The sequence below is a fragment of the Oncorhynchus clarkii genome, unplaced genomic scaffold (assembly GCF_045791955.1).
Source record: "Oncorhynchus clarkii lewisi isolate Uvic-CL-2024 unplaced genomic scaffold, UVic_Ocla_1.0 unplaced_contig_1243_pilon_pilon, whole genome shotgun sequence".
NCBI lineage: Eukaryota > Metazoa > Chordata > Actinopteri > Salmoniformes > Salmonidae > Oncorhynchus > Oncorhynchus clarkii.
This window is the reverse complement of record NW_027259371.1, coordinates 13,364-33,024: the sequence shown is the minus strand read 5'-3', so window position 1 is coordinate 33,024 and position 19,661 is coordinate 13,364. Positions and strand designations below refer to the sequence as shown.

General features: G+C 47.6%; 1 protein-coding gene across 1 annotated transcript in view; it reads left to right on the top strand.

Annotated features, from left to right (window-relative positions):
• Positions 1-853: 853 nt before the first annotated feature.
• Positions 854-19,661, top strand: part of LOC139400108 (fibrillin-2-like) — a gene marked incomplete at both ends in the record, with an annotated part of 31,974 nt that continues 13,166 nt past the window's right edge. Inside the window, 6 exons of the mRNA XM_071145141.1 lie at positions 854-979; positions 1,593-1,715; positions 3,380-3,502; positions 15,266-15,418; positions 16,341-16,394; positions 16,505-16,630. Coding sequence (XP_071001242.1) covers positions 854-979; positions 1,593-1,715; positions 3,380-3,502; positions 15,266-15,418; positions 16,341-16,394; positions 16,505-16,630 — 705 coding nt within the window. The remainder of the gene's footprint in view (positions 980-1,592; positions 1,716-3,379; positions 3,503-15,265; positions 15,419-16,340; positions 16,395-16,504; positions 16,631-19,661) is intronic.

The following is a 19,661-nucleotide window of genomic DNA, read 5'->3' as shown; positions in this document are numbered from 1 at the left end:
TGTCTAGAGCCAGGGGGAACTGTCTAGGGTCAGAGGGAACTGTCTAGGGGCATTGGGAACTGTCTAGGGGCAGAGGGAACTGTCTAGGGGCAGAGGGAACTGTCTAGGGGCAGAGGGAACTGTCTAGGGGCAGAGGGAAATGTCTATGCCAAAGGGAACTGTCTAGACCTGGGGTAACTGTCTAGGGCCAGAGGGAACTGTCTAGGGCCAGAGGGAACTGTCTAGGGGCAGAGGGAACTGTGTAGGGCCATTGGGAACTGTCTAGGCCAGAGGGAACGGTCTATGCCAGAGGGAACGATCTATGGCCATTGGGAACTGTCTAGGCCAGAGGGAACGGTCTATGCCAGAGGGAACTGTCTATGCCAGAGGGAATGGTCTAGGGCCATTGGGAACTGTCTAGGCCAGAGGGAACGGTCTAGGGCCATTGGGAACTGTCTATGCCAGAGGGAACTGTCTAGGGCCAGAGGGAACTGTCTAGGGGCAGAGGGAACTGTCTAGGCCAGAGGGAACAGTCTATGCCAGAGGGAACTGTCTAGGGCCAGAGGGAACTGTCTAGGGCCAGAGGGAACTGTCTAGGAGCAGAGGGAACTGTCTAGGCCAGAGGGAACGGTCCATGCCAGAGGGAACTGTCTAGGGCCAGAGGGAACTGTCTAGGCCAGAGGGAACGGTCTAGGGGCAGAGGGAACTGTCTAGGGCCAGAGGGAACTGTCTAGGCCTGGGGGAACGGTCTATGCCAGAGGGAACGGTCTATGCCAGAGGGAACGGTCTATGCCAGAGGGAACTGTCTAGGGGCAGGGTTAGTATACCAATGGCGTTATTTTGGATACAAATACATCACCACTCTCCTCACCAGACATTGACGAGTGCCTGAACAACGGGGTTCTGTGTAAGAACGGCCGCTGTCTCAACATGGATGGAAGCTTCCAGTGTATCTGTAACGCAGGCTTCCAGCTAACCCCAGACGGCAGGAACTGTGTCGGTAAGATCTTTCAAATTCTTTTCGCGTTTGCTTTAGCCTGTTTGGAGTGCCAGATTGGGTTTACACTTTTGCTACTGCTCTATGGGTTCCATTGCGCCAGTCAAGATCAATCAAGCCCAGATTAAGTATTTTAATATAGTATCAGTTACCTTAATCACTCATGTAAATCAGTACTCCAATGTTCATGAGATTGTAGCTAATTGTTCCCTAGATTTGATTTGACACCTTGTTAAGTACTATAAGTATTCAAGCCTAGTCAAACCCATGAATTAACTTTATGAGGACAAGCCACTAATTATAGACTAATATAAACATAAAATACCTATTAATACGGTTTCTGTGTTTCTCTCCCAACCACATCCTACTCGTTTGCTCATGGCTGTCCATCGATGTCGATGTCGACAACGACATCGCTCTTGTTTTTACGCCATTGAATGTGGCTGTACAAAGCCAATGCACACACAACCTCACTCACATTCTACATGCTACACGCCATTCCCCATGGGGTCACATTCCAAGACCCTCTGCTTGGCAACTAACGGGTCTGGGCGTGGTGAGTTTAACAACAGGATGACAGATTCTCCCCTGACCTTTAACCTTTTACCCTCCACAGACCATGACGAGTGCGCCGGCACCAACATGTGTCTGAACGGCATGTGTATCAACGAGGACGGTAGCTTCAAGTGCCTGTGCAAACCCGGCTTCACCCTGGCTTCCAGTGGGCGCTACTGCACAGGTAGAGAGATCACTGAGGCAGACATGGAATATAGAGCAGGTTCAGGATTGGCTCATATTTTAGAGCTATGCCGATAGATTCCAGAACCTCATCTGTGTTCCATTTGGAATTCCAACTGAGATGCTACAGCACCAGCTGCTAGCCATGCGTCTGGATCAGGAACAGACAAAGGGTGCATTCCAAATGGTACCCTATATAGGGCTCTGGTCAAAAGTAGTGCACTGTTTAAAGGAATGGGGTACCATTTGGGATGCAGACAAGAGATTGAACCTACCGCTCCCCAGAGGCCTAGTTATAATGTGTTTTTTTTTAACCACATAACTTCTCTCTTTGGGTCTGTTTTTCTACCTGTCTCTCTCCTTCCCTGTCTCTCTCCTTCCCTGCCTCTCTCCTTCCCTGTCTCTCTCCTTCCCTGTCTCTCTCCTTCCCTGTCTCTCTCCTTCCCTGCCTCTCTCCTTCCCTGTCTCTCTCCTTCCCTGTCTCTCTCCTTCTCTGTCTCTCTCCTTCTCTGTCTCTCTCCTTCCCTGTCTCTCTCCTTCCCTGTCTCTCTCCTTCCCTGCCTCTCTCCTTCCCTGTCTCTCTCCTTCCCTGTCTCTCTCCTTCGCTGTCTCTCTCCTTCCCTGTCTCTCTCCTTCCCTGTCTCTCTCCTTCTCTGTCTCTCTCCTTCCCTGTCTCTCTCCTTCCCTGCCTCTCTCCTTCCCTGTCTCTCTCTTTCCCTGCCTCTCTCCTTCCCTGTCTCTCTCCTTCTCTGTCTCTCTCCTTCCCTGTCTCTCTCCTTCCCTGTCTCTCTCCTTCCCTGTCTCTCTCCTTCCCTGTCTCTCTCCTTCCCTGCCTCTCTCCTTCCCTGTCTCTCTCCTTCTCTGTCTCTCTCCTTCCCTGTCTCTCTCCTTCCCTGTCTCTCTCCTTCCCTGTCTCTCTCCTTCTCTGTCTCTCTCCTTCCCTGTCTCTCTCCTTCCCTGTCTCTATCCTTCCCTGTCTCTCTCCTTCCCTGTCTCTCTCCTTCCCTGTCTCTCTCCTTCCCTGCCTCTCTCCTTCCCTGTCTCTCTCCTTCCCTGTCTCTCTCCTTCCCTGTCTCTCTCCTTCCCTGTCTCTTCATTTCTCTTTGTTCATTTCCCTGTACTCTCTCCATCTCTCTCGAACTCTCACTCTCTCCATCTCTCTCATACTCTCACTCTCTCCATCTCTCTCGTACTCTCACTCTCTCCATCTCTCTCATACTCTCATTCTCTCCATCTCTCTCGTACTCTTACTGTCTTCATCTCTCTCGTACTCTCCATCTCTCTTGTACTCTTACTCTCTCCATCTCTCTTGTACTCTTACTCTCTCCATCTCTCTCGTACTCTCCATCTCTCTTGTACTCTTACTCTCTCCATCTCTCTCATACTCTCACTCTCTCCATCTCTCTCGTACTCTTACTCTCTCCATCTCTCTCATACTCTTACTCTCTCCATCTCTCTCGTACTCTCCATCTCTCTTGTACTCTTACTCTCTCCATCTCTCTCGTACTCTTACTCTCTCCATCTCTCTCGTACTCTCCATCTCTCTTGTACTCTTACTCTCTCCATCTCTCTTGTACTCTTACTCTCTCCATCTCTCTCGTACTCTCACTCTCTCCATCTCTCTCATACTCTCACTCTCTCCATCTCTGACTCTCTTTCTGGTAGATATTGATGAGTGTCAGACTCCAGGCATGTGTATGAACGGCCGCTGTGTCAACACTGAGGGCTCCTTCAAGTGTGAGTGCCTGGCAGGGCTGGCTGTGGGGGCGGATGGACGCTTCTGTGTAGGTAAGGAGTAGTGGGTGATCACAAACACACAAATGCCCACACACACACATTCACGCTTGCTAATGCAAACTCGCACACTTGCGCACGCACACACGCACGCACGCACGCACGCACACACACACACACACACACACACACACACACACACACACACACACACACACACACACACACACACACACACACACACACACACAAACACACACACACACACCGGCTTCCACTTCAGACAGAGACTATGTCTTTGAGTCTGTGATGTCCACAAGCTGTTTCATATTTGGACTGAAACGAGAGTCATGGGCTCTTATTTAGCTTATTGGCAGATCTCGCCTCTTCTGCAGACATTGTCTGAGACCCAGATGGGTCCCTATTCTCTGCATAGGGCACTAGTTTTGATCAAAAGCAGTGCACTATATAGGGAATAAGGTGCCATCTGGGACTCAGACCTTATGGCTCACCGGGAGTCAGAAAACAGTGGAAATTCACAACCACATTATCTGTCTTCTGGGGCTTATTTCATGACATCGATAACACCTCACTCTTCAGGAAATGACAAAGAACAGAGAGAGAGAGAGAGAGAGAGAAGGGGGGGAGAGAGAGAGAGGGGGGGAAAGAGGGAGAGAGAGAGGGAGAGAGGGAGAGAGGGAGAGAGAGAGAGAGAGAGAGAGAGAGAGAGAGAGAGAGAGAGAGTTTTAAATAATCTTTATTGGGTCTGGCGTCTGGGAGCCCACCACACAATAAATACTCATACAAAACCATAGTTACACATCAATTAAAAACACAACTCCAATTCCTCCTCCACAGTAACTAAACACAACAGCCTCTGAATACCCCATATACTCATAAACAGATCAATATTGTTGACAAGTTTATAATAGGCAAACTCAAGCCTTAGTTTCGCTGCCAACATTCCCCCCAGCATTCCCGCCACATCCACAGACCCCTGTCCCCCGAATACTGTTATTTCGGGTCTTCCATATCGCAAATTTTGCTTCTCCTAACACAAAATTAAGCAACACAACTACACCCTTTTGACTATACCTGTACTTTGGCCCAAATATATACAGTTGGGAAGAAAAAACCTCTCCCAACGCTGAGAACCAATTAGTGATCAGGTCAATCATCCCGACCAACCTGGGACACTGTAAAAACAGATGTGCCAGAGTTTCAGACTCAGCACAGAATGGACATCCCTCCCCAACAGTAGGGTCCAGGTGTACCAGATGCGTGTTGGTGGCTATGGCTCCATGTATGATCCTCCATTGGAGGTCAGCTGTCCTCTTATCAATAGGCAGTTTGTATAATGATCGCCAACAGCCTTTTGGGGAGGCACCTGGACCAAGCACACCCGCCCACCTCGTCGATTTCACCCCTTCCAGGGAAGAGGCATGGGACACTTTTACACATATTCTGTACATGGCCTTCTTTCCCACCTCCTTGAACTCCCCCAGCTCCGGGGTATGGAAGGAAAGCAGCATCCCCACGTCCTCCTCAAATGCCCCCATCGCAGCACTAACAATCAGTGCAGGGAACACATAATCCAGACCCTCCTTCCACCGATCAGATTTGGAAGTGTCAGTCACATACTGCAGGTGAAGTACTGGCAAGGAATCACAGACCTCAGCGACAACCTTCCTCAGTAGACGAGATGATCGGATCCCTGCTCTTTCTCCCAGCTCCTCCAACGATCTGCTCCTGCTCCGCATCAGATGACCCAGCTTGGTACACCCCACGCCTAACAGGAATGAACGTAGGCTGGCTGAACCCCGAGTACGAGACTGGATGACAGTGTTGTAAAAAAGAGTCTCTTCAAAAAGCCACATCCCTGGTGGCGTGCCGGCCTTACGGGACATGACAAAAACTCTCCAAGCGTGTATAACAGACTCATAAAATGGATTCAGGACAGACAAATCACCCCCCTCCAGCTTTAAGAGAAAAAGTCCAAACAGTCCACTCTCCTCATCAGTGTGTAGGCAGTGTCGACCCAGCTAGAACCATACAACACTGTACAACAGTCTCTGGGCTACTAGAACCATCATTGTACAACAGTCTCTGGGCTGCTTGAAGCCGGAAAGCCATGATCCTAGAGGAAATGTCCACCAGGCCTTGCCCACCCTCGTGCAGTGGCAGGTACAGGGCTGCAGCTTTAATCCAGTGTTGTCTAGACCAGAAGAAATTGACAAGGCTCCTCTGAAGCTCTTGTGTCAGACCCCTTGGTGGCTGCAAAATCATTAGTCTGTGCCACAGGGTAGAGGCAGCAAGATTATTAGCTACCAGGACCCTTCCCCTATAAGACAGCTGGGGCAGCACCCATTTCCATCTTTGACAGTCTGGCACACACTTTCTCCACTACACCGTCCCAGTTATTTTTCTGAAATACATCAGAGCCTAGAAACCCTCCAAAGTCTTCATCCCATTTCTGCCCCATCTGAAGCCCCCCTGGTAACCGTGGAGCGGACCCCATCTGAAGCCCCCCTGGTAACTGTGGAGCGGACCCCATCTGAAGCCCCCCTGGTAACCGTGGAGCGGACCCCATCTGAAGCCCCCATGGTAACTGTGGAGCGGACCCCGTCTGAAGCCCCCCTGGTAACCGTGGAGCGGACCCCATCTGAAGCCCCCCTGGTAACCGTGGAGCGGACCCCATCTGAAGCCCCCCTGGTAACCGTGGAGCGGACCCCATCTGAAGCCCCCCTGGTAACCGTGGAGCGGACCCCATCTGAAGCCCCCCATGTAACCGTGGAGCGGACCCCGTCTGAAGCCCCCCTGGTAACCATGGAGCGGACCCCATCTGAAGCCCCCCTGGTAACCGTGGAGCGGACCCCATCTGAAGCCCCCCTGGTAACCGTGGAGCGGACCCCATCTGAAGCCCCCCTGGTAACCGTGGAGCGGACCGGATCTGTAGCCCCCCTGGTAACCGTGGAGCGGACCCCGTCTGAAGCCCCCCTGGTAACCATGGAGCGGACCCCATCTGAAGCCCCCCTGGTAACCGTGGAGCGGACCCCATCTGAAGCCCCTCTGGTAACCGTGGAGCGGACCCCATCTGAAGCCCCCCTGGTAACCATGGAGCGGACCCAATCTGAAGCCCCCCTGGTAACCGTGGAGCGGACCCCATCTGAAGCCCCCCTGGTAACCGTGGAGCGGACCCCATCTGAAGCCCCCCTGGTAACCGTGGAGCGGACCCCGTTTGAAGCCCCCCTGGTAACTGTGGAACGGACCCAGTCTGAAAGCCCCCCTGGTAACCGTGGAGCGGACCCCATCTGAAGCCCCCCTGGTAACCGTGGAGCGGACCCAATCTGAAGCCCCCCTGGTAACCGTGGAGCGGACCCCATCTGAAGCCCCCCTGGTAACCGTGGAGCGGACCCCGTTTGAAGCCCCCCTGGTAACTGTGGAACGGACCCAGTCTGAAAGCCCCCCTGGTAACCGTGGAGCAGACCCCGTTTGAAGCCCCCCTGGTAACTGTGGAGCGGACCCAGTCTGAAGCTGACCTGCCCACAGCGATTCACTCTTTTCCCAGTTGACTCTAGCTGAGGAGGCCCCCTCATATACCTTTAAAGTGTTTGAGAGAACCTTAACATCCTCACCCACTGTAATAAAAACTGTCACGTCACCTGCATACGCAGACAGTGCTATTGTGGGACCCTTCATTACACCTGGCACAGAGAAACCAGTAAGCTTCACTCTTAAAAAACAAAGCATTGGTTCAATCGCCAGACTATACAACTATATAATGTCAGAGTCCAATGCGACTCTCTGCTCAGGGCCCAATTGAGGAAGACCGTGTAACAACTGTTCAGTACACAGAGAGTCACAATCCTCTGCCTTATCGAGGGCAGAGTAAAAATCCACGGCATGTTGACGCATTTCACTGTCATCCGTGGTCACCTTCCCGACTGTCCTAGGTTGTTTTTTTAAATGCTAGGAGCATCCATATCCTTGAGGGAAGCAAAACGAGACCTAATCAATGCACCCTTCACTCTTTCACTCTCATGTCCTGTAAGTTCATGACTAGTCCAGGGTTGTTCTGAGTGAGCAGCTTCAATTCAATAGATTTGATGTCCTGTTCAAGGGCCTTGATAGTCTCTTAAGTTCAATTTGAGACAGAGCAGTATACTGTTGACAAAACAATCATATGTGGGCCTTCCCAACCTACCACCATTGTCTCAGGGACTCAAAATTCCCTTTTGTAACCCTCCATTCTTCCCAAAACAACAAAAACCTTTCACAAAACATGACATCATGTAACAATTTAACATTAAAATACCAGTAAGGCGATGACCTTCGTGGACAAATGAATATCAACAGTAACAATATGATGATCAGAGAAACCCACAGGAGTAATGGCACACTTTCCAACCCTACTACAGTATTGCTCAGATACATACAACCTGTCTAACCTTCCAACCCTACTACAGTAGTGCTCAGATATATACAACCTGTCTAACCTTCCAACCCTACTACAGTAGTGATCAGATACATACAACCTGTCTAACCTTCCAACCCTACTACAGTAGTGATCAGATACATACAACCTGTCTAACCTTCCAACCCTACTACAGTAGTGATCAGAGACATACAACCTTTTTACACATTTTATCAGCATATCGATTGCGCAACCAGGGGTGGAAAGACCTTGGATCATTGTTACTCTAACTTCCGCGACGCATATAAGGCCCTGCCCCGCCCCCCTTTCGGAAAAGCTGACCACGACTCCATTTATTTGATCCCTGCCTACAGACAGAAACTAAAACAAGAGGCTCCCACGCTGAGGTCTGTCCAACGCTGGTCCGACCAAGCTGACTCCACACTCCAAGACTGCTTCCATCACGTGGACTGGGAGATGTTTCGTATTGCGTCAGATAACAACATTGACGAATACGCTGATTCGGTGTGCGAGTTCATTAGAACGTGCGTTGAAGATGTCGTTCCCATAGCAACGATTAAAACATTCCCTAACCAGAAACCGTGGATTGATGGCAGCATTCGTGTGAAACTGAAAGTGCGAACCACTGCTTTTAATCAGGGCAAGGTGTCTGGTAACATGACCGAATACAAACAGTGCAGCTATTCCCTCCGCAAGGCTATCAAACAAGCTAAGCGCCAGTACAGAGACAAAGTAGAATCTCAATTCAACGGCTCAGACACAAGAGGCATGTGGCAGGGTCTACAGTCAATCACGGACTACAGGAAGAAATCCAGCCCAGTCACGGACCAGGATGTCTTGCTCCCAGGCAGACTAAATAACTTTTTTGCCCGCTTTGAGGACAATACAGTGCCACTGACACGGCCTGCAACAAAAACATGCGGTCTCTCCTTCACTGCAGCCGAGGTGAGTAAGACATTTAAACGTGTTAACCCTCGCAAGGCTGCAGGCCCAGACGGCATCCCCAGCCGCGCCCTCAGAGCATGCGCAGACCAGCTGGCCGGTGTGTTTACGGACATATTCAATCAATCCCTATACCAGTCTGCTGTTCCCACATGCTTCAAGAGGGCCACCATTGTTCCTGTTCCCAAGAAAGCTAAGGTAACTGAGCTAAACGACTACCGCCCCGTAGCACTCACATCCGTCATCATGAAGTGCTTTGAGAGACTAGTCAAGGACCATATCACCTCCACCCTACCTGACACCCTAGACCCACTCCAATTTGCTTACCGCCCAAATAGGTCCACAGACGATGCAATCTCAACCACACTGCACACTGCCCTAACCCATCTGGACAAGAGGAATACCTATGTGAGAATGCTGTTCATCGACTACAGCTCGGCATTCAACACCATAGTACCCTCCAAGCTCGTCATCAAGCTCGAGACCCTGGGTCTCGACCCCGCCCTGTGCAACTGGGTACTGGACTTCCTGACGGGCCGCCCCCAGGTGGTGAGGGTAGGCAACAACATCTCCTCCCCGCTGATCCTCAACACTGGGGCCCCACAAGGGTGCGTTCTGAGCCCTCTCCTGTACTCCCTGTTCACCCACGACTGCGTGGCCACGCACGCCTCCAACTCAATCATCAAGTTTGCGGACGACACAACAGTGGTAGGCTTGATTACCAACAACGATGAGACGGCCTACAGGGAGGAGGTGAGGGCCCTCAGAGTGTGGTGTCAGGAAAATAACCTCACACTCAACGTCAACAAAACTAAGGAGATGATTGTGGACTTCAGGAAACAGCAGAGGGAACACCCCCCTATCCACATCGATGGAACAGTAGTGGAGAGGGTAGCAAGTTTTAAGTTCCTCGGCATACACATCACAGACAAACTGAATTGGTCCACTCACACAGACAGCATCGTGAAGAAGGCGCAGCAGCGCCTCTTCAACCTCAGGAGGCTGAAGAAATTTGGCTTGTCACCAAAAGCACTCACAAACTTCTACAGATGCACAATCGAGAGCATCCTGGCGGGCTGTATCACCGCCTGGTATGGCAACTGCACCGCCCTCAACCGTAAGGCTCTCCAGAGGGTAGTGAGGTCTGCACAACGCATCACCGGGGGCAAACTACCTGCCCTCCAGGACACCTACACCACCCGATGTCACAGGAAGGCCATAAAGATCATCAAGGACATCAACCACCCGAGCCACTGCCTGTTCACCCCGCTATCATCCAGAAGGCGAGGTCAGTACAGGTGCATCAAAGCTGGGACCGAGAGACTGAAAAACAGCTTCTATCTCAAGGCCATCAGACTGTTAAACAGCCACCACTAACACTGAGTGGCTGCTGCCAACACACTGACACTGACTCAACTCCAGCCACTTTAATAATGGGAATTGATGGGAAATTATGTAAATATATCACTAGCCACTTTAAACAATGCTACCTTATATAATGTTACTTACCCTACATTATTCATCTCATATGCATACGTATATACTGTACTCTATATCATCGACTGTATCCTTATGTAATACATGTATCACTAGCCACTTTAAACTATGCCACTTTGTTTACATACTCATCTCATTTGTACATACTGTACTCGATACCATCTACTGTATCTTGCCTATGCTGCTCTGTACCATCACTCATTCATATATCCTTATGTACATATTCTTTATCCCCTTACACTGTGTACAAGACAGTCGTTTTGGAATTGTTAGTTAGATTACTTGTTATTACTGCATTGTCGGAACTAGAAGCACAAGCATTTCGCTACACTCGCATTAACATCTGCTAACCATGTGTATGTGACAAATAAAATTTGATTTGATTTGATTTGATTTGTCTAACCTTCCAACCCTACTACAGTAGTGATCAGATACATACAACCTGTCTAACCTTCCAACCCTACTACAGTATTGCTCAGATACATACAACCTGTCTAACCTTGCTGCACTGAGACGACCTTCATTAACTTTTAGCCATGTGCACTGCCTAACTTTTGCATTCCTTACTCTCCACACATCAGAAAGCTTAAACTCAGTTAATAGGCCAGACAGACAAGTGTCTGACCGCAGGTGAGGTTCTTACAGTAAAATCCACTCTACAGTTCCAGTCCCCCCCTAAAACCATACGCCCCTCTTGATCACACTGTCTTAAGGTTTCCTTTATTTGATCAAATATAGCAATACGCTCTGTACCCTCATTAGGAGCATAACATCCACCTTGACCAATAAAACCCGACCCATGACAATCTCTGCTGTAGATACCACAGTCACCCCTAAACCTGAAGAAAACAAGATTGCCACCCCAGCACTGAAATTAGTACCATGACTGGGTATATGCTGTCCCTTCCACCACATACCCCAGTCAACCTCATTTTCCTCATCACTGTGTGTCTCCTGTAGGAAAACTACATTAAGCCTTTTCTGTTTTATTACTTCTAATACCCAAGCCCTCTTATTCCTGTCCCTTCCCTAATTAATATTGAGAGAACCTACCCTTAGTACCTCCATATAGAAAAGAGAAAAGAAAAGCAGAAGAAACCACAGACAAACCAACGAGAAAAAAAGACACCCTATGAAGCATGATCATCATCATTTTAATCTTCTCTTAACCTGACCACGTTTCCCACCACCTTTTGCTGCTGCGACAGCAGTAACACATTTCCTCGAGCGAAACCTCTTCTTCTCACTCAGCTGGTCTAACCCCACCATCTTCTGTAACATCACAGCTGACCTCACAAACGTATCAACATCAAAATAATCTGACAATTTGACAGATTTCCCAAAAGTCTGATCCAGAAACCCATTTACCTCCTCTAGATCGTAAATTGAGTCGTCACCAGCTGCTATCATATCAAAGAGATATCCATATCCTTCTCCTGATCCTCCTCAGCTGAGGCCACAGACAACTGACTCCCTTCCACCACATCCCTTTCAACACTCCCCACTTGCACCCCATCACTCGTACCAGGCATCTCCTCCACTACCTGAGAGACTAGCCCCACCTGAACATCACTACTCATAGTGGGCATCTCCTCCACTAACTGGGAGCCTAGCCCCACCTGAACCCAATTACTCATAGTGGGCATCTCCTCCACTCCCTGGGAGCCTAGCTCCACATGAATCCCCTCCTGTACCCAAGCACTCGTAGTGGGCATCTCCTCCACTATCTGGGAGACTAGCCCCACCTGAACCCAATTACTCATAGTGGGCATCTCCTCCACTCCCTGGGAGCCTAGCTCCACATGAACCCCCTCCTGTACCCCAGCACTGAGGAAATGGCTCTTCAGATCCATCCTTACCTTCTACAACAATATTTTTCTGCTGCATAACATTTCCCTCAGGTACAAGTTGCAACTCAGTGCCCTCAACACGGATAATTTGTTCCTCAGCAACAGGTGCTTGTGGCTGCTCAACCACTGTCGGCCCACCTCTCCCTACATCAGAGGGCCCAGGCGTTACGAGGACCACCTGCCCCCCTCCCTCGGCCTTCTCCCTTTTCGGGCAAGCATGTCGCTTATGACCAACATCCCCACACTCAAAACACTGTTGACTACCTGTACTAGCATAAGCCATATACAGTCTATTGTCATACTTGACTTTAAACGATAACTCTAAAGTCTGCTCCGGTGAGTCCAAAAACATAAACACCTGTCGCCGAAACGACCTAACCTGTTTCAACGGGACAACCTTAATTGAACTGGCGAACTTCCCAAACCGCGATAACTCGCGCTCCAATAGCTCATTGGGAATAAACGGCGGTACATTTGAAATCGTTACCCTTGTTGACCGAGAAAAAAGAGGCGTAACTTGAATAAACATACCTTTAAGAAGTACGCCATGCTCAACCATACGATCAACAAGACACTCTTCTTTAAGAAGTACACCATGCTCAACCATCCGATCAACCAGACACTCTCCTTTAAGAAGTACACCATGCTCAACCATACGATCAACCAGACACTCTTCTTTAAGAAGTACACCATGCTCAACCATACGATCTACAAGACACTCTTCTTTAAGAAGTACACCATGCTCAACCATCCGATCAACCAGACACTCTTCTTTAAGAAGTACACCATGCTCAACCATACGATCAACCAGACACTCTTCTTTAAGAAGTACACCATGCTCAACCATACGATCTACAAGACACTCTTCTTTAAGAAGTACACCATGCTCAACCATACGATCAACCAGACACTCTTCTTTAAGAAGTACACCATGCTCAACCACGCAATCAACCAGACACTCTTCTTTAAGAAGTACACCATGCTCAACCACGCGATCAACCAGACACTCTTCTTTAAGAAGTACACCGTGCTCAACCCTACGATCAACAAGACACTCTTCTTTAAGAAGTACACCATGCTCAACCATACGATCTACAAGACACTCTTCTTTAAGAAGTACACCATGCTCAACCATACGATCTACAAGACACTCTTCTTTAAGAAGTACACCATGCTCAACCACGCAATCAACCAGACACTCTTCTTTAAGAAGTACACCATGCTCAACCACGCGATCAACCAGACACTCTTCTTTAAGAAGTACACCGTGCTCAACCATACGATCAACAAGACACACTTCTTTAAGAAGTACACCATGCTCAACCCTACGATCAACAAGACACTCTTCTTTAAGAAGTACACCATGCTCAACCATACGATCTACAAGACACTCTTCTTTAAGAAGTACACCATGCTCAACCATACGATCTACAAGACACTCTTCTTTAAGAAGTACACCATGCTCAACCATACGATCAACCAGACACTCTTCTTTAAGAAGTACACCATGCTCAACCATACGATCTACAAGACACTCTTCTTTAAGAAGTACACCATGCTCAACCATCCGATCAACCAGACACTCTTCTTTAAGAAGTGCACCATGCTCAACCATACGATCTACAAGACACTCTTCTTTAAGAAGTACACCATGCTCAACCATACAATCTACAAGACACACTTCTTTATGAAGTACACCATGCTCAACCATACGATCAACAAGACACACTTCTTTAAGAAGTACACCATGCTCAACCCTACGATCAACAAGACACTCTTCTTTAAGAAGTACACCATGCTCAACCATACGATCTACAAGACACTCTTCTTTAAGAAGTACACCATGCTCAACCATACGATCTACAAGACACTCTTCTTTAAGAAGTACACCATGCTCAACCATACGATCAACCAGACACTCTTCTTTAAGAAGTACACCATGCTCAACCATACGATCTACAAGACACTCTTCTTTAAGAAGTACACCATGCTCAACCATCCGATCAACAAGACACTCTTCTTTAAGAATTACACCATGCTCAACCATCCGATCAACCAGACACTCTTCTTTAAGAATTACACCATGCTCAACCATACGATCTACAAGACACTCTTCTTTAAGAAGTACACCATGCTCAACCATCCGATCAACAAGACACTCTTCTTTAAGAAGTACACCATGCTCAACCATACGATCAACCAGACACTCTTCTTTAAGAAGTACACCATGCTCAACCATCCGATCAACAAGACACTCTTCTTTAAGAATTACACCATGCTCAACCATCCGATCAACCAGACACTCTTCTTTAAGAAGTACACCATGCTCAACCATACGATCTACAAGACACTCTTCTTTAAGAAGTACACCATGCTCAACCATACGATCAACCAGACACTCTCCTTTAAGAAGTACACCATGCTCAACCATACGATCTACAAGACACTCTTCTTTAAGAAGTACACCATGCTCAACCATACGATCTACTTTAAGAAATCTTTAACAAAAACCACCACCGCTTTATTCATCCGTGACTCATAAGCAACATTCTCATATCCCACCTTCTCTCCTACCAGAAACCAGAAACTCCTCCACCGTGACAGTAGCTTCAGTAACACACCTAAAGCCGTGCTGAAAGTGACAGGGACGGCATCCCCATTCGGGCTGCCATCCGCGCCAAAATCAGGGTCATTTCAATACGACAAACAAAATACTTAATTCTACCACAACAAAAATAATAACCTTAATCATGCACAGAAGAAAAACCAAAAATGCCACCAAGAAAGAGAAAACTGAAAGAATTTCTGAATATCTAACTCTACACAACACACGCACTCCTTCGCTCATACAATTCCCAGCATGCACCAAACACTCCAAGCATGCAGAGAGAGAGAGAGAGAGAGAGAGAGACATTGGCTACAGTACACTGACAAGTAGCTAAGTTCCTATATTCCTTCTCATGGTCTTTGAGCAAAAAAGACAAAATGTCGGAAAGCGGAAATCCTCAGCAATCACCGCCAATGTTTTCACTGTAAAGCACTGCTGTGTTAATCCATTGTCACATACAGTGTCTCTGTGTTTTCTTCCTTCAGACACACACATGCGCAGCACCTGCTACGGCGCCATAAAGAAAGGTGTGTGCGTGCGTCCCTTCCAGGGAGCCGTCACCAAGTCGGAGTGCTGCTGTGCCAACACCGACTACGGCTTCGGAGAGCCCTGTGTGTCTTGCCCAGCCAAGAACTCAGGTACAATACACACGATGACACACATCCAAACTGTGCGAATGTCAATCAAGACTAGGAATCCTGAAAAACGTTGTTTTATCTGAACGTCTTTAGATGCTGTTTGTAGACCAACTGACTCATTTGTAGACAATGGAGTGAACAATTGGCTAATAGAGTGACTTTGAGAAGACCAATTGGCTAATAGAGTGACTTTGAGAGGACCAATTGACTAATAGAGTGACTTTGAGAGGACCAATGCAGCTAATATAGTGACTTTGAGAAGACTATTGCAGCTAATATAGTGACTTTGAGAAGACCAATTGGCTAATAGAGTGACTTTGAGAGGACCAATTGGCTAATAGAGTGACTTTGAGAGGACCAATTGGCTAATAGAGTGACTTTGAGAGGACCAATTGGCTAATAGAGTGACTTTGAGAGGACCAATGCAGCTAATATAGTGACTTTGAGAAGACTAATGCAGCTAATATAGTGACTTTGAGAGGACCAATTGGCTAATATAGGGACTTTGAGAGGATCAATGCAGCTAATAGAGTGACTTTGAGAAGACTAATACAGCTAATAGAGTGACTTTGAGAGGACCAATTGGCTAATAGAGTGACTTTGAGAGGACCAATTGGCTAATAGAGTGACTTTGAGAAGACCAATCCCGTGTGGGTGATATATTATTGTTGTGCTTCCAACATCAAATATAGCTCACATTACATACAGTATGTACAAAATGTTGCGTTCTCACACACAAAGATGCTTGGTAATGGAGGTTGTTTTGTTGCAACCGCAGTCATTGACTTTGTATTTATTCCTGTATTTAAAGCAGTAACCCCAACCCTTCATCTCAGTCTTCTAGAACTTTAACTTCTAGAACTTTAACTTCTAGAACTTTAACTTCTAGAACTTTAACCACCATTTCTGTTTGGTCTTACAGCTGAGTTCCAGGCTCTGTGTGGAAGTGGAATCGGCTTCTCTGTGGATGGAACAGGTAATGTGCCCTACGCATACTACGAAACTTTTGGGGTTTTCATCAGTGTATTGCGTGACATTAAAATGACCCCTCTCTATTGTGTCCCTCTGTCTCTTTCCCTTGGCCAGACATCAATGAGTGTGCACTGAACCCAGAGATCTGTCCCAATGGAGTGTGTGAGAACCTAAGAGGCAGTTTCCGCTGCTTCTGTAACACTGGCTACGAGTCTGACAACACGGGCAAGACCTGTGTGGGTGAGTGGAGAAAGGCTGTTTCTGACACTACAAAATTACACTATCTTTCTTGTAACTTGACCTTCAGTGAGACGAAATGTCATGACCTGTGATGTAGTGATAACAACAAATTGCTAAACGTTCACGGTGAGCAAATTAATGTTCAATACACTTTCAATTAAATTTAAAAAAACACTGTATTTACCCTCCACTACATCACTGGTCACAAATCTGGTTTATGCCAAATATGATGACACATAATTCAGTATTAAAGATGGCCTCCATAGCCAGAAGAGCACACCGGCCAACTAGGCATGTGTCTATGTGAGGCTCAGTTCAAATAGCTTCCTCCTTTACCCAACTGACATCCAGCTTGTTGTCCAGGCTGAGGCTGAGAGGCAGTGGAGGTGTAGTGGTGTCTCTCTTTCAGTTGGTAGGTTACGTCTCAATTGGGCAGCAGCTGTGATGAGGAAGAGAAGGAGAGCTAACCTGGGAGCCTGTCTAGAGATTTGTGATGAGGAAGAGGAGGAGAGCTAACCTGGGAGCCTGCCTAGAGATTTGTGATGAGGAAGAGAACTAACCTGGGAGCCGGTCTAGAGATTTGTGATGAGGAAGAGGAGGAGAGCTAACCTGGGAGCCTGTCTAGAGATTTGTGATGAGGAAGAGAAGGAGAACTAACCTGGAAGCCGGTCTAGAGATTTGTGATGAGGAAGAGGAGGAGAGCTAACCTGGGAGCCTGTCTAGAGATTTGTGATGAGGAAGAGGAGGAGAGCTAACCTGGGAGCCTGTCTAGAGATTTGTGATGAGGAAGAGGAGGAGAGCTAACCTGGGAGTCTGTCTAGAGATTTGTGATGAGGAAGAGGAGGAGAGCTAACCTGCGAGTCTGTCTAGAGATTTGTGATGAGGAAGAGGAGGAGAGCTAACCTGGGAGTCTGTCTAGAGATTTGTGATGAGGAAGAGGAGGAGAGCTAACCTGGGAGCCGGTCTAGAGATTTGTGATGAGGAAGAGGAGGAGAGCTAACCTGGGAGTCTGTCTAGAGATTTGTGATGAGGAAGAGGAGGAGAGCTAACCTGGGAGTCTGTCTAGAGATTTGTGATGAGGAAGAGGAGGAGAGCTAACCTGGGAGTCTGTCTAGAGATTTGTGATGAGGAAGAGGAGGAGAGCTAACCTGGGAGTCTATCTAGAGATTTGTGATGAGGAAGAGGAGGAGAGATAACCTGGGAGCCGGTCTAGAGATTTGTGATGAGGAAGAGAAGGAGAGCTAACCTGGGAGCCGGTCTAGAGATTTGTGATGAGGAAGAGGAGGAGAGCTAACCTGGGAGCCAGTCTAGAGATTTGTGATGAGGAAGAGAAGGAGAGCTAACCTGGGAGCCGGTCTAGAGATTTGTGATGAGGAAGAGAAGGAGAGCTAACCTGGGAGCCGGTCTAGAGATTTGTGATGAGGAAGAGGAGGAGAGCTAACCTGGGAGCCGGTCTAGAGATTTGTGATGAGGAAGAGAAGGAGAGCTAACCTGGGAGCCGGTCTAGAGATTTGTGATGAGGAAGAGGAGGAGAGCTAACCTGGGAGCCGGTCTAGAGATTTGTGATGAGGAAGAGGAGGAGAGCTAACCTGGGAGTCTGTCTAGAGATTTGTTTCACTGACCAAACCATCCGTTTCAGAGTAGGCAGGCCCATTGAACTATTTTTTGCCTAACCTTATGGGAAGCTATTAGCAACCATGTCATGCATTATCAAATGCATTATGCGTAGCAGGGCCCTGTGTTTTTTTAATCATGTCACATGACCCAGATTTTAACCTTTATTTAAAGCTTTTTCAGTGAACTGTCCGCTCTTTTTATGGTAGATGGTCCAGCACCATCCTCCAGCACCATCCTCCAGCACCATCCTCCAGCACCATCCTCAGACAATTGCTTTAATCTTTGGTCTAATTCTCATTTCTGGATAATGCTTAAAATACAGAATAAAATCTTGCTGTGTCACACGATTGCACAAAGCACAGAGCGCTTTAATGACCTGTGAAGAGGGTATTCATAGGAAGTGTTACCCAACACAAAGTGAGTAGTCAGAACAATATACTATTACATTTACTGTTCCTTTTGGATGCTTGACTATTCTTAGCATTACTGACAATACGTGCAAAGTTCTCACATTGCCTTTCGGTGGTTGGAGCGCTATGACTTGCTAGTCTTCCTAGTTACCACACTCACCACTAACAGTAATAGTAGAGCCCATTCAAACAGACTTATTCTCATGTCCTATGCTGATGCAACTTGATTGTACGCCAAGGATTCAAATGAAGCATACAGAAACACACAAAACCGCATTTGATTTCTTCCCTCTCGTTTTCCTGGCAGTAATGATAGAAACACAGGTGCTACAACTCCCACGCCGCCTAGGAAAATGTGATCCCGGTTTCCCTTTGACTACTGTCTATACTACTATAGTCAAAACATAGAGTTAATTATAGACCGACTCAGTCTGCTTACTAAGTGGCTCCCTATTCCCTTCACAGTGCACTACTTTTGACCAGGGCCCATAGGGAATAGGGTGCCATTTGGGACACACCCTTAACATGGTGGTACCAGAATCCCCACTATTAATCGTACAGAATATCCTCTGTTCGTTCCCCCCAATTCAGTTGCGCTACATTTCAGCTCTTGAGACAAATCACCTTTCTCTATTGAAATTACATCATGGTGTGTAGCTGCCAGGGGAAAGACAGACATGAAGAGAGAACACGGCCAAAAGACCTGTAAAGACCAATGGACGGGGGTAGGGAGACAGGGAAAGAGGAAAGGAGAGAGGGAAGAAGGCAGAAAGGACCAGATTTGGGTTTTGGAACGGGCTTTTCAGCCACTGTAAACTCAGTCACTGTAAACTCAGTCACTGTAAACTCACAGCCACTGTAAACTCAGTCACTGTAAACTCACAGCCACTAAACTCAGTCATTGTAAACTCAGACACTGTAAACTCAGCCACTGTAAACTCAGTCACTGTAAATTCAGTCATTATAAACTCAGTCACTGTAAACTCAGTCACTGTAAACTCACA